At 38.3% G+C, this 16,723-nt stretch overlaps 1 protein-coding gene across 1 annotated transcript in view; it reads right to left on the bottom strand.

Moving 5' to 3' along the window:
- Nucleotides 1-16,723, bottom strand: part of UVRAG (UV radiation resistance associated) — a 271,885-nt gene that overhangs the window by 201,298 nt on the left and 53,864 nt on the right. The window contains exon 6 of the mRNA XM_079787935.1: nucleotides 7,302-7,387. Coding sequence (XP_079644061.1) covers nucleotides 7,302-7,387 — 86 coding nt within the window. The remainder of the gene's footprint in view (nucleotides 1-7,301; nucleotides 7,388-16,723) is intronic.

The raw sequence follows: 16,723 nt of genomic DNA, 5'->3' as shown, positions 1-16,723 counted from the left end.
TGCCCATTACTTTTCAGCATTACTTGAAAAGTTCCAGGTTTTGTAAAGGTAGTAAGACTAGAAAATCAGAAAAAGCATTGCATTGAAGAACAGATAAGCCTATGGTTTTGGGGAGGGCACAACATTCAGTCTATAATAGCTGGTGGCTTTCTGTCAGGGTAGTGGTGGAGAATGGTTAAAGGAAGAAGACAAGACAAAAAGTAGAAGGGAGAGGGAATGCACCCAAAATTACTCCACTATTTTGTCAAAATTCTATTTTTGTAAATATATGTGTACTAGAGGCCCAGTGCACAAATTCGTGCACCAGTGGGGTCCCTCGGCCTGGCCTGCGGGATCAGGCCGAAACCGGCTCTCCGACATCCCCCATGGGGATTGCGAGAGGGCGCAGGCCAGGCAAAGGGACCCCACCAGGGCACAGTTGGCGCCAGGGAGGGACATGGGAGGTTGGCCAGCCAGGGAAGGACCGTGGGAGGAATCCCAGGCGTGTCTGGCCTATCTTGCTCAGTCCCGATCAGCCAGACCCCAACAGCAAGCTAACCTACCAGTCAGAGCTTCTGCCCCCTAGTGGTGAGTGCACATCATAGCGACTGGTCGACCAGTCAACTGTCTGCCCCCCTGGTGGTCAGTGCATGTCATGTGAGCGGTTGAGCGGCCGTAGCATATCATTAGCATATAACACTTTGATTGGTTGATCGGACAACCAGACACTTCGCATATTAGGCTTTTATTATATAGGATGTGTGTGTCTTTATGTGTGTATGCAGAGAGAGAGAACGAGACAAATAAAAATAAAATGTGTGCTATTACACATAAACCAAATTTTGTTTAACCAAAACTTAAATACCAAAATTTTTCATTTTAAATTTTGATTGAAAACCTTTCTAGAACTTTCCACACATGCCTGCTTTCTTACATAAGCTCTTGTACTCACAAACTTTATATTTTACTGATAATTTGGAATCAATATGTTATAATGGAAAAAAGCACAGGCACTACCTGGCAGATCTTTATTCAAATCTGCTTTTACACTTATTCATCTTAGGGTGCTAAGCAAGTCCTTCCACCTTTCGAAGGCTCGGTTTCCTCATCTGTTCTGCGGCAACAGCATTAGTGAAAACTAACATGATGTGCTCTCAATAGTAACAATTCTCATTATTAACTTCAGTGAACTGCAACATGGAGAGGTGCTTGGGTAAAGGACTGACTGCTCGCACATAACCTCACATGCTGGAAGAGGTAAGCTGCCTATACTTTCTTACTTAGTCTCTCTTTACAGTTAAAATATTTCTCCCCGGCCCTCCTTTTATGTGAAGTAGTGAGAGAGGGCTACTAGCAAATCCAAATGTAGCAACTACAAAGGCAATAAAATAGCTAATATGATTTACCACTCAGTTATATTCCAGAATCAAAGAGTACATCACAAACAGCAAACTGTCAGCTTTCACTTCTCCTTGCTTGCTGTCAGTGTGTCTACCTTAACAGTAATCCTCTTAGTTCCCTTTCTAATTTATTAAAAATGAGCACCCAGACACTGGCTTAAGAGCCTAGTATCTACCATGCATAGAAAAGGAGTTTTAATACATAAATTTTGTGACATTTTGCTTTCAGCTGAGTACTTAGCTATATTCTGTATACTTGCAATTACTACTTAGGAAGAGATCAAAAGTTGGTGATCACATCCAAAATTTAAAGATTATGGACAGTTATGCCCTTATACATTTCACCCCATCTGTTTTCTAAATATCACCCTAAGAATAATTTATCTGATGTAAGCATTTCCTTTTTAAATTTAAAATTTTATAGTAGAAAGTATTTTCTATCAAAGTGGGTTGGGGGGAGAGGCAATTTGCCTCCAGACAGCCAGATAAAGATCTTCCAGAAAAATCTATGTAAGGAATAAAATTAAAAGTCACAGAATCCTGAAATCTCACCAGGTGTTATGTGAAGGGCAGTGGCAGAAAGAAAAGAGGCAATTGAAGGTTCACATATCTGATTATATTTTCAACACATTTTAGATGCCAGCCTAAAAATTTTTTACAACTCTTATTTCGCCAGATGCAAACCAGTAACATGCATCAAAACCTAGTCCTCTACAACCTGAAGAATAGTTCAATTTGCAGATAATAAATGCTTAATATATATGACTAGAGGCCCGATCCATGAGTTTGTGCACAGGTGGGTCAGGCCCACCCAGATTAGGGCTGATCGGGGGCGGGGCCAGCTGAGGGAGGGTCTACGGGTGGTTTGCTGGCTGGCCCCACCCCCAATGGGAGGGTTGATTGGGGGTGGGGCCAGCCAGGGGGAGGGGCCCTGGCCACGGCCCCTGGTCGAACTCCTGGTTGAACTCCTGGTCAAGGGGATAATTTGCATATTAGCCTTTTATTACATAGGATATGCACTGTGATAGGACCAATACAAAGATCGATAAAACAAGGATTCTAGCCTAAAGGAGCTCTCTGTTTGAGGGTGCTGACAAGAGAATTAGACAATGAAGAACTAATATAACACAGTAAGTGCCCAATAAATGCTAGCTATTAATTGCACAGGCAATGTAGGAAGACTTGAAATAAGGACACTAGTCCCTATGAAGTGTTTAGAACAACATCTTTTGAATACCACATTTACTCAAAGATTTCTAAACCTAATGACAAAACTGATGTATCTTTTTAAAAAGGTCACTCTGCCTGGAGAGCATCATGCTAAGTGAAATAAGTCAGTCAGAGAAAGACAAGTATCACATGATCTCATTCAGATGTGGAATCTAATTAACAAAATAAACTGATGAATGGAGTGGATCCAGAGGCATGGAAGCATGGAACAGAGTGCAGAATCTCAGAGGGAAGGCAGGAGAGGATGAGTGGGTGGGAGGTAATCAAACAAAGACCTTGTATCCATATATGCATAACCCATGGACACAGACAGTGGGGTGGTGAGGCGGGAGGGGGGTCTGGAGGGGGTCGATAGGGGAAATAAGGGAACATATGTAGTACTTTCAACAACAAAAATTTTTTTAAATAAAAAATAAAAAAGGTCACTCTGGCAGAAATGTGGCAGATGTATTATACAAAATTACAAAGCAGTAAGATGTACTGGCTAAGAACCTGGGCTTGAGAGTTAGACTGTCTAGGTTGAATACAGGTTAACACTGGTTGTGTGACCTTGAATAAGCAACTTAACTGCTTTGTGCCTCAATTTCATCATCTGTAAATAGGAATAGGAATAATTCTTGCCACAGAGGGTTGTAGCAAGAATTAAGAGAATAATTAACTAGAATAATAATTCTTGGCACAAAGTACTCAATAAATAATTGCTATTAATTGCATGGAAAAAAAATGGTCATAGGGAGATTAGTTAGGAGGTCAGAAAATAGTCCAGGAAAACAGAGGTGAGAACAAAGAGGGGTGTGTTCACTTGAGGTACCTGAAATAGTGATAATATCACTAGCAAACCAGGGAAAAGGAAAGGAAAACTAAGCCAATGAGTGTAGCTCTTCCCATGTTAGGGTTGAGGTTCTCATACATCATGAAAGCAATGCAAAAGAGTCCTAGGACCCACAGGAAGTAGGCCTCTGGGATTACAACAGGATCCAGGGAATGCCAACAAAACCGAGAACTGGATAAGACAGAGAGAAGAAATATAACCATGTGAAATGATCCTGTCCTTTATGAAGTTTTCAGTGTCATTAAGGAGAAAAAGACATACACATGCTAAACACTTTTTATCGTGACTGTTTAGGATTAGTAGCACAGGTGGTAGACATTAGAAGGGCAAGAAAGGAAAATTGTGCTAAATATTGGAAAAGCCAGTGATGACATAAAAAAAGAACACTGGCATAAAGAAGAATGATAATTCTAAGATGGGGAAGTAAAGGAGAAAGTGAAAACTTTTATTTATTAAATGTCTACTATATGCCAGTAACTATAGTAGGATCTTTCCAGCATTTTACCTTATTTAATTCTCATAATATTCCTCTGAGACAAATCCTATCCCTATTTTACAAGAGTAGTTTGCAACATACCAAAGGAACTTGCCCAAAGTCTTGCATCCAGTTATGAGCATATGGCAGTTTTACAACTGGAATCTCAGTGGAGGGCCCATGATTTCCACACCGTACTTCCACTTATTAAAACTGCCTAATATAGGACAAGTCAAAAGGGGAAGGGGAAAAAAATAAAAACTATAGTAGAAGAAAGCCAGAATTATGCTTACATATCTCCCTTCAATAAAACTACCTTTTTGAGGACATGTGCAAGAAACAAAAAAAAAACGAGTTTTTAAACATCAAAAATAATCTTTCAATCACAGAGAACAGGTCGGATTACGATACCTCCTTCCTATCAGTCTCTCCCCTCAGGTCTATTCCGCACTGTTACCATAGTCAGAATTCTACATTGCACATCTGACCATGTCATTCCTCCTCTCTTTATCATCTTTCAATAACTCCCTAAAAGAGAAAAAAATATTAACAGAACCAAAAGGAAAAAGCTATTTAATACTTCTAGAAACCCCTTAACCTAGAAGGAATAATAGAAAAAAAAGTTAACTCCTAAAAATAAATGCCCTATTTTTAATTTTTAACCCTATTTTTCTCACCTCAGCATTGTAAAATAAACTTCAAATGCCGGTTAAAGAGCAACATCGACACCTTGTGGTGAAGATCAAGTGGCTCTTAATTAAATGTCTGCTTACATGAAAACTAACCCTTAATCCAGGGATTTCCAAGGGTTAAAGAAGCAAAAATTTAATTACCATCACACACACTAAAGGTAAATTTAGAAAAAGTTTTCTATTATTTTGACAACTAAAATTAGCCTAAATTCTTCACTATAGGTGAAAAAATCTGAGTAAAATCTCAGGTTATTGTTTTCCTAAAAAATGGTACATCACATCCATCTGAAGGAGTTTTAAGCCCTGGTCCTTGGTGCTTCCAAATCCTTGCCTTAGTCAAGATTTCCTACTTTCCTGAGACAGTCACACATAACAACACAGTGAAAGTTATTAATTAGAATATGGTCTCGAAAAACAGAACCAGGAATTCTAATCCTAACTCCAAAAGACACTGAGAATCTTGTGGGGGTAAAAGTGATATTAAAAAATTCTGAGTTTGTGTTTTCACATAAAATTAGAGATCAAGAAGTAACAATTTCACAAACCAAGAAAGCACCAGGAAAAGAAAAGATATATTTTTAAATTATTCTCATCCAGGAACAATGTTGCCTGAGTTAAAGAGGGCAAACTATGAACAAAACTGATGGACACAAAATTGTTTTCCAAGCACTTTTGATTGAGCAGAGATGATGGTTACTTTTTTTCTAATGTCTTGAGAGAATTTTCAGAGAAAGCTGCATTTTACTGGGAATGTGCTACCAGCTACAGTATAAATGACTTAACAAAATGGTAAAGACAGGGCCACTGTTAATAAGACAATTCAAACTGCTAACACACCTGAGGAATCTGAAAGATACCCTAGAAATGAAACCCACAAGAGACATATCATTGCAAGATCAGTGTTAACTAACTGAGCAACTACCAATGTTCACCTCATAACCACCAGCCTACGAAGGTGAGACTTAGAAAAGGATCTACAAAACATGCTTGTCAGAAAACCTTCATACCAACCTCCAGCCTGGCTCTTACTTGCTGTGTGCCCTCGGGTAAATAAATCATTTAACACCTCTTGACTTCAGCTTCTACACTGATGTGTGAACATAAAAAGTTTCTAAGAGAATGAGATCATAAATGTGAAAATGCTTGTAAATGACACAAATTTTTAACTTCACTGCTTCCAACTTCTAAAGAATCACAGAGGTTAAATGAATTGGGTAAATCAAGGATAACGAAAGTCAGGGTCAGGTTGAGGGAAGCATTCTCTATTCCGCTGTGCTGCTTCCCGAGATGCTACTGTCACTCTGGTCAGTTCCCACTGTTCTGTATCATGAAGCTTTTGATGCTCCTGGAATCTTATTCTCTTAGTTTCTATGATGCTGCCTTTCCCAAATCCTCTCCTTCTCACTGACTTTGTCTTCCTTTCTCTTTTAATATACTGATTTCTCTAATAAGCTCACAGAATCTCATACTTGGAAAATATCTTTAAAATAATATCTATACTCTCATTTTACTTAAGAAAACAGGTCAAGAAATATTAGTGGCTTACTCACATTTCAAATTACTTCTGTACAGTCTTCTTTCCAATACTTAAACTTAATGTAGTCCCAAACTGAATAGGCTCAAAAAGATGAGCTATATATTTTGACACCTCCTGCTTTCTCTACTATCTGATTACTAAATCCTATTCATTCTGTTACATAGCCTAAGAATTCAAAGTGAAAGTACTTCTCAGATGAGAATCAAAAGTCATCAAATGTGTGTGGTTACTTTAGTTGAAATCATTGTCTCTTAAGAGCAATTTATACAGTCCATGTGACCAAACTCTCTATCATCATGGATAATAAAATTCAAGATTTGCAAAGGAGAGGCCCATTTCATAATGTTTATAAAATAAATAATCATCCAATGGGACAAGAGTCCAATAATCCTTCTGGTCTCTTCCTCTAGTAGATATATAAAGGATGTCTAATGGTCTGAAATTTATTATGTGTTATGTAAACATTAGAAAAATACTTCCAAAATCAAATTTCAATGAACCATCTGTCTGAGGAGGGCGAACACAGGTTGAGTGTCACTGTGAACTTTATTTTGAATTGCATTTATTTTGGTAACCTGCCTCTTAGGAAAATGTCCTCGAGGATCTACCACACTGAAAATTAAAAACAAATTTTAAAATCTTTCAAAATTAAGCCCAGACATTATAAAAATACAGAGCTCCAGCAGTTAAGCCTCTGAACATGAGATTCGTGCAAAGCTGCTTTGCCCTGCCAAACATGATTCTTTTAAAAGATGAACAGCAGGTCAAAACTCTAAGCCGTGTCTGGGGCTATAGGAGGGCTTTTCTAGTAATGCTGTAGTTGTTAAAATTCTGATAAGTCTAAATTTTGTACTTCTGCTTGCTGCTCTTTCTAGTGCCAAAGACTAGAAATAGCCCATGCCCCTGTCTTAAGATCACTGGCTTCCAATCACTCTCTCCCACTGTCCAAAGAAAGGAAATGACTTTCCAAAGGTTTTGTGAAGGAGATACACTTAAATCACTGTAGCTACAAAATTTATGAAGCTCTCACTAAAAAATGCCAAGCCTGAATAGCGGCTTCTAAACCTCCCATACATTTCCTCACCCTGAAATGTCACAGACTCAAAATGAGGAAGATTCTTTAGAAAATGCAGGAGGACTCTACGAAGTTTCTTACCGCAGCAAAGAGAAGACATCATAAGAATTGCGAACACAGTTCTGATCCACTTGAAGAAGAATATTCTTCTGAGCATTTGAATAACCCTAAAAGATATTAATTAACAAATTAATCATAGTGGAACAATATGTGCACAATTAATCATGTTTGTCTTTTTAACATTATAATTCAAATTGTTAAGAGATTCAAAATTACAACTTCCGTATAACTAAAGTTTAACATTTTAAGCAAGTGAACTCAAAATAAATTTCCTCTAATATTTTTCCACAGAAATAATGTTTCACATTTTGCAGTGAATTTCGCAGAGAAGCCCCAGAAGTCTTTTTTACATATGTGACTGAAGAAGAATATTAACAATAATATTTCAAGTATACCTAGTCATTGCATGTAATGCTTGTATGGGGGAAAAGGCATTCCAAAGTTCCAATTACGAATATCAGAAACCAACATTTCCATAGATACATAGTAAAATAAATGAGAAAGAATCAAAATGTTACATGAGAAAGTAGATAACACCAAAAAAGGTAGTAATGAAGGAAATAAGGAACAAAAATGATATAAGAAAACAAATAGAAAAATGGCAGAACTTCCATATCTGTAATTACATTAAGTGTAAGTGGATTAAAAGGCAGAGGATGGCCGAAACCGGTTTGGCTCAGTCGATAGAGCGTCGGCCTGCGGACTCAAGGGTCCCAGGTTCGATTCCGGTCAAGGGCATGTACCTTGGTTGCGGGCACATCCCCAGTAGGGGGTGTGCAAGAGGCAGCTGATCGATGTTTCTCTCTCATCGATGTTTCTAACTCTCTATCCCTCTCTCTTCCTCTCTGTAAAAAATCAATAAAATATATAAAATAAATAAATAAATAAAAGGCAGAGGATGGCAGAAAATATATTTTTAAGCAACCCACTATAAGATATCTACAAGGGATGCACTTTAGAACCAAAAACAGAAATAGGTTGAAAATTAAAGAATGGAGCCTGGCCGGTATGGCTCTGAGTGTAATTTATAGCTGCAAACATCTACATCTAAAAAAAAAATAGAGCTCAAATCAATAACCTAATCTTCTACCTTAAGGAACTAGAAAAAGAATAAACCAAACCCAAAACATGCAAGAAGTAAATAATAAAAATTAGGGCAGAGATCCATGAAATAGAAAATACAAAAACAACAAACAAACAAAAATCAACAAAACCAAACGTTAGTTCTTTGAAAAGATCAACAGAACTGACTAACCTTAAGCTAGACTGAGCAAGAAAAAAAGAGAGAAGACTCAAATCACTAAAATCAGAGTGAAAATGAGAACATTATCACCAACCTTACAGAAATAAAAAGTATTATAGAAGAACACTATGAACAACTGCATGCCAACAAATCAGATAACCTAGATAAATGGAAACAACTCGAAACACAAAAATAACTCAAGAAAAAACAGAAAGTCTGAAAAGACCTACAAATCACCTAAAAGTTAAGCTAAGCTACTCCATGGTATTGCTGCCTTGGCATCCATTTTACTTGAGCAAGCAGCCCGCAGGGACCTTAAACTGACACTAGCCCCTCAGGGAAGCGCACACCCTGGAAGGCAGCTCACAGAGTCAGAAGCAAATGTAAGTTCCTGATCTGACTTGTGATCAAGCAGTCTCCTCTGCTACCAGCACCTGTATGCCTTATGCACCCACTAGATAAAAAACCCCATGGAGGTGAGGGCATGAGTGGGAGTATGGGGGGCAATGAGGGGATAAGGACACATATGTAATACCTTAATCAATAAAGAAAAAAAGTTAATTTAATTTAAACAAAAAACAAAAAACACCAACCATGGAGACTACCAAAACCCTGCTCTTTTGGTTTGAATTGACCAGCTCAGCCCTAGCCCAGAAAGCCCAAAGCACTCCACCCATGGACCCTAAAAAAGGCATGTACCAAGGTGCTGCCTCTGTCTCCTGCCTTGACTTCCCTATGTGGCTCTTTGAGGCACGTCCTGTAAGTAACAGAACAGGTGAGTAATAAACTTCTCTAGAACCTGTGAGTAATAAATTTCTCTATTTCAGTTTCTCTTATGATCTGTGGTGAAATCATAGCTCACCACCTGGCCCCCTATGCACCACTTAACAAATGTTAATTTAACAAAGTCAGAATACAAGTGAAAAGGTTGAATTAGTAATCATAAAAATCCCAGGAAAGAAAAGTCCAGAACCACATGAATTGGTGAATTCTATCAATCATTTTTTAAAAATAATAACACTACTCCTTCTCAAAGTCTGCTCAAAAATGGAAGAGGAAGAAATACTTCTTAACTCGTTTTATGAGACAAGAATTACTCTGATAAAGCCAAATAATAATATCACAAGAAAATTATAGACCAATATCCCTTATGTATACAAATGTAAGAATCTTCAACAAAATATTAGCAAAATTAATCCAGTAGAATATTTAAAAAGGTGTATGCCATTTGGTCCAGCAATTCAAGACTCAAAGAGATATTTTTTACATCCATGTTCAATAATAGCATTATTCACAACAGTCAAGGGGTAGAAGCAACCCAAGGTCCATTAACAGATGAATCAACAAACAAAATGTATATATACTCATACAATAGAATATTACTTAGCCGTATAAAGGAAGGAAAGTCTAACATGTGCTATAATATGGACATTATCTACCTAATAAAAGAGTAACACGCTAATTGACCGTACCTTCACGACACCCACCAGCCAATCAGGAGTATGCAAATTAACCCAACAAACATGGCGGGTTAATTTGCATACGCGGGCACGGAGCTGCCGGGGGCCTCTGAGCAGCCTAGGAATGCAGAAAGGCGGCTCTGGGATGAAGCAGAAAGGCAAAGGGGAAAGGTGGCTCTGGCCACAGCGAAGGCGGTGCCTGCAGCCAGAGAAAGGAAGGCCCATTCTGGCATGAATCTTCATGCATCGGGCTTCTAGTCCTATATAATAAAAGGCTAATATGCAAATAGTCCAAACAGTGGAACAACCGAACCAGTCACTATGACATGCGCTGATCACCAGGGGGTGAGCGCAGAACATGGCAGGCACTGGCCGCGGTGGGATGGTACAGCAGGTGTACGGGGGTGCCAGACCAAGGCGGGGTGCCAGTCTCTATCTTTGGGACGAGCCTCTGGTGGTTATTGAAAATTCTTTGCTCCTGCGCACTGTGGTCCTGCCCAGTGCTCACACCCGCAGCCAGCGCCGAAGCCACCGCTCACACCTGCTGCAGCCGCCCGGCACTGGTCCTGATCGCTCAGCAAGGGTGCAAACGGCGGCTGCTTCCCCCATCACCCCTGAGGGCGTCTCCACCTCCCCCTGCTCCAGTACCAAAGCCACCACTCGCACTCGCTGACAGCGCCGGCCCTTCTCGCACTCGCTGCTGGTGCTGGCCCCAATCGCTTCACACCATCAGTGGGTGCAAGCAGGGCCAGTGCCATCAGCGCATGGGAGTGGCAGCAGCCGGAGTGGGGCTGCCAGCAGACAGGGGACCGGGGCCTCATTGGGAGAGGCCGGGTAGGAGTGCGGAGGATGGGCGGAGACCCGCCCCTGTGCCCACCGTAGCCTCGTGATTCCTTTCAACATGCACGAATTTGTGCACTGGGCCCCTAGTGTTACATATAAGAAGCCAGTGACAAAAGAACAGATACTGTATGATTCCACTTACATAAGGTACCTAGTGTAGTCAAATTCATATAAACAGTAGAGTGAGTGCTAGGACACTTGGGGAAGGGGAAGATGGGGACTTAGTGCTTAATGAGTAGAGTGTTTCAGTTTTACAAGATGAAAAGAGTTCTAGAGATGGATGGTGCCAATGGTTGCACAACAATGTGAACTTACTTAATACCACTAAACTTTACACTTAAAATGGTTAAGGTGATAAATATTACATTCTGTATATTTTACCACAATTAAAAATAATTTCTTAAAAGGACTGTATGCCAGGAACAAGTGGGATTTATTCAAGGTATGTAAGTAAGGGTGGTTCAATAAATGAAAATCAATCAATATAATATACACCAATTGGAGGACTCATGCTTACCAATTTCAAAACTTACTACAAAGTAACAGTAATGACAAGTGTAGTACTGACATAAGGATAGATATATAGATAATGGAATAGAACTGAGAACCCATAAGTTAACTCATACACCTATATTCAATTGATTTTCAACAAAGGTGCCAAGACTATTCAATGGGGAAAGAACAGTGTTTACAACAAATGATGCTGAAACAACTGAGTAGCCACATGCAAAAGAATGAAGTTGGGTCCATCCTTAATACCATGTACAAAAATTACCCCCAAAATTTATCAAAGTCTAATTGTAAGAGCTAAGAACATGAAACTATTAGAAGAAAACACAGGGGTACATCTATATAACCTGGGATTTGCCCATGGATTCTTAGATATAACATCAAAAGCATGACCAACCAAGGAAATAATAGATAAATTAAACTACATCAAAATTTTAAACTTTTTGTGTAAAGAACACTATAAAGGAAGTGAAAAAACCTACAAAATGGGAGAAAATTTTTCAAATAATATATTTGATGAAGGTCTAATATCCAGAATTTATAAAAAACTCTGACAACTCAACAATAATAAGACAAACATGATGAGAAAGAGAACAAAAGTAAGAAAGAGTCCCATAAATTAGCTACAAAATCCAATTGAAAATAGGCAAAGGACTTAAAGACATTTCTCCAAAAAAAAAGTTACACAAATAGCAAATAAGCACATGAAAAGATGTTCAATTTCATTAGGGAAATGCAACTCAAAACTACAATGAGAGCCCTAGCCTGTGTAGCTCAGTTGGTTGAGCATCATCCCAAGCACCAAGTGGTCACAGATTCGATTCCCAATCAGGGTACATGCCTGGGTTGTGTGCAGGAGGCAGCTGATTGATGTTTCTCTCACATCAATGTTTCTCTCTCTCCCTTCCTCTCTAAAAATATCTATAAAATAACATTTTTTTAAAACATACAATGAGATTTTTATACCCGCTAGGATTGATGGATTGATGGATATATAGATAGATGATAGATAGAATTTTAAGACTGGAAAAAAAAAACTGTTGGCAAGGATGTAGAGAAATTAGAATCCTCATACATTGCTGCTAGGGATGTAAAATGGTCAGCCTCTGAGGAAAAAAAGTTTGGCAATTCTTCAAAAAGTTAAACAGAATTACCATCTGACTCAGGAATGCCAGTCCAGGTATTTGTCCAAAAGAATTGAAAACAGGTACTTAAACAAATATTTGTACACAAATGTTCATAGCTGCCCTATTCACAATAGCCAAAAGATAGAAATAGCTAAACATTCATCAACAGATATAGATAAACAAAATCTGGCATATTCATACAATGGGATATTTCTCAGCCATAAAAAGAAAGAAGTATTGACACGTTACATGTGGATGCACCTCAAAAACATTCTGCTAAGTGAAAGCACCCAAACACAGAAGGTTATATATATTGCATGATTCCATTTATATGAAATATTCAGAATACATAAATCCAGAGAGTCAGAAGTAGACTGGTGTTTGCCAGGGGAATGGGGAGGGCAAAATGTAGAGTGAATGTCTAATGGATATGGGATTTTCTTTTGGGGTGATGAAAATGTTATGCAACTTGATAGAGGTGGTGGCTACACAACATTATGAAAATACCAATGCAACTAAATTGTAGACTTTAAAATGGTTAATTTTATGTTATGTGAATTTTCTCTCAAAAAATAAGAGATGGCTAAGAAGTAATCTACATATCATGAGAGCAAATGAGAAAGAGAACAAAAATAAGAAAGACAGTCCTATAAATTAGCTATAAAATCTAAAATAATAAAAGACATTAGAAGTAGGTTGAAAATTCTTGGGAGAAATGATTAATTCCATTTATCTTTTCTTATTTTATGCAAAAAGCTGCCAAACATTTTTCCTATTAAAAAATCATCCACTAAATAAAAAAATAAATTAAAAAAAATAAATTTAAAAAAAATCATCCACACTACTAACACACAACTAAAAGCAATACGCTATAGCAGGGAAAGAGCATTCAAATGAAAGGTTTTAACCCACTCTGCCTGTCGTGGACATGAAGAAAAACATTTAACTCCTCCAGGCCTCAGTTTCTTTAACTCTAAAATAAGATGAGATTACTGCTACTAAAAACAATCATTAAAAAAAGAAAGCAACAGACACAAGGAAAGCATTTGTGAGCATTTACAGTATGCCAGGCAGTGTTGTTTTCCATGTTAATTTTAATAAACGTTAATATGCTAAAGGTTAACATATTTAATTGTCACACAACCCTGTGAAACAGATACTATTATTATCCCCACTTTAAAGGTGAGGAAACTGAGCCACAGAGAGGATTAAGTAGAAGAGCCATGCAGTCTGGCTCCACAGCCCATGTTCTTAATGACCATGCTACACTCGATCTCTAAGACCTTTTCCAGTTCTAAAATTCGGGGTCCATGTACATTTAAGGCAACTTAAGGACATTATTAAACCCTTCTGCTTCAGCCACCACTTAGCAATTATCATTCTTGAAATACACTAAGAGCCTTGTTCTGAATGACATCTAACTTCACCAGATGTGCAATCCCGACAGACCTCTGATGAAGGGGTATAATGGAAAGAAATGGCTCGTTTGTATCTGGTTATCTGTGTGAGATACTGCTAAGTGCCAGAGAGCCCAGAGATTTACATGTCACTCAAAATTCTTCTGAAGCCAGGCCTGCCCATTTGTTTTCTAAGAAGGTCTGGGTGAATATCTATTAAACTGTTCAAGGAAGCAGATATTTTCACATATCCCATGAGCAGGAGCAATTCTAGGCAGATGATCAGGTGTGTTTCTAGATCAGCAGTCAACAAACTTTCCCACTCAATAGCCAGATAGTAAATACGTTAGGCTTTGCCAAACACATATCATCTCTCACATATTCTTCGTTTTCTCCTTCAAATTCATTACAAATGTAAAAACCATTCTTAGCCTGCTGGACACACAAAAACATGTGGACTATAGTTTGCTTACCCCTGTATTAGATCACTGAATGAGTCACCTTTTAAATGTGTTACTGTGCATTTTAGCTGCTACAGCAGTCCTAAGACTGTCCTTAACTTTATTAAAACTATAAAAATTGTACTCAAGTAATCCAGATGACAGGATAACTGATTATAAAGCAAATAGTATTATACATACACTTATTCATTTCAGTGTTTACTAAACACCTAATACATAGAAGGTGTCAGGCAATTGCTACCATCCTTATAAAAGTATACAACCCAGTTAAGTTTGCAAGTGAAGGAAAAAATGTAAAGGTGCCAAAAGAAAGGTTAAAAAGAAAAGCTACGGGAATTCTGATGTGGTCAAGATTCCATCAAGTAGAAGCAGGAACATCAAAGATCACAACCAATAGCAGTATTTGGGATAGATTAAGAAGTATTAAAAAGCTGAATGGCAGTGAAGGAAAGTCCCATACAGACTGAACACATTTGGCCAAAGCATGACAATGGGAAATACAAGCTACATTCGAGCAATAAATAGTGGTCCAATTTGTTCAACTTCATGGTATGAAAATGACTGGGAATCCTGAAGAGGGAAACACTGGGAGGTATGGCTGAATAATTAAGTCGGGAGGATGAGGGCACAGAGAGCCGTGTGTGTCATACTAAAAAGCCAAGACAACTCTGGTCAATAAGGGCTCATGAAAGGTTTCCAACAGTGTCAGCTAATAATCAGACCTACATTTAAGGAAGGTTACTCTGGTAATGACAAATATAATAAACTGGAGGAGGCAGAATGTCCAAATACCACTTAGGAAGCTTTCTAAAAATCCACTTACTAGAGGTAATGAGAACTCAAACTATGAAAAAAGAGAGAGAGAGGAAGTAAAGATAAAAGCAGAGACAGAACCAAATCTACACTAGCTGAATTTAGGCTAATGGAGAGACGGAAATCGGGTCAAAGATTGGTACACATCTAGCATACGAAAAGTTGCTCTATACAACCAAAATGAGAGTGTGCTTTAGGAAGATTGATTAGGCAGCGGTGAATAAGACAGAGTGGATACATAGAGACTAGAGTCCATAGGCCCGCCAGGAAACTAATGCAGTAATCAGGCCTCTAGGGATGCCGGTCTGAGCTTGGATTATGGCAATGGAGATGGAAAAGTAGCCATGGATATAAGTTATTTCAAAGAAGGACTCAAAAGAGTCTAATGACTTAATCGAGTGGATAAAAGAAATCAATCAAACCTAACTACAAGATTTGAGGCCTGGATAAATGAGAAAATAGTTATAAAGATGTAGAAAATTGGAAGGGAAAGCAAATCTGGAGAGAAAAATAAAGAGTACCATTTAAACTATAATAACTTACGAATGACAGGTATCTATGCAGAAAGAGTCAAAACTACTTTTAAAAAGAGAACTTGAATTTTGAGTAACAAGCTACATAATTGATGATGAGCAAGTAGTACATCCCAATAGAATTTTTAATGATCTGCTGCTACAGAAGCTTCATCCACTCGTTCATCAAATAGCTATTAAATTATTACTCTATGCCAGGCACAGTACCAAGCACTAGGGACAAATTAGCGACGAAGAGAGACACTGTCCCTCCCCTTACACAGTTTACATTCTAATAAGAAAGAGAGATGAGCAAATGGACAATCAGAATATAACAGAAAAAAGGGTCAGTCATAAGGAAAATGAAATGCAAGGTGCTATGGGGAATAAGAGGAAGGTACAGACTGGATTTAGGGGGTATTTACAGAAAAACATTCTATGGAAATGGAATCTAAGCTAAAACTGAGACGGGTAAATTTTAGCATAAGAAAGTGATATCGTGGAGTACTTAGAAATCAGGAACCAGATCACAGCAAGACCTTATAAGCCATTCATTAATTACTCTGAAATGATCTGCATAAAGAAGGGACATGACCAGCATTTTTAGCAAGATAAATCTGGCTATAAAGTCAAGAACTAGGAAAGAAGGAGATTTAGTAGGCACCATCCGTAGTGATTCAAAGAAGTGATTTTCAAAAAGAGGACGGGGTCCAACATGACTCCTTGTTCTCACCTGAGAAAGTGGATGGAGAGCAGTACCATTCACTGAACTAAGGAACACACAGGAGGGTTATTTTGAAAGGGGGAGGGGAACTGAGCTCAGTTTGGGACCTATAGAGTGTTGTGACTCTGAAACATCCAAGCAATTTGACACAAGTCTGGATATATAGAAATACAGACTGGAGACGTAGATTTGGGAGGAGTCTGAATCATCCAGATGCAATATGTAAATGTGAAGACAAAAGGCCCAGGTAGAAGCCTAAGGACAGTAATTTAAGGGCTCCACCGAAAGCTTTCCCTAGCAGGCCTGTCTGTCAGTGTTCTATGTTATTCTTAAAACTGTACGTAAACTTTGCA

Source organism: Cnephaeus nilssonii (genome assembly GCF_951640355.1).
Source record: "Cnephaeus nilssonii genome assembly, chromosome: 13".
Taxonomy (NCBI): domain Eukaryota; kingdom Metazoa; phylum Chordata; class Mammalia; order Chiroptera; family Vespertilionidae; genus Cnephaeus; species Cnephaeus nilssonii.
Note: the sequence above shows the minus strand (reverse complement) of the source record. Positions and strands in the feature narration are given on the sequence as shown.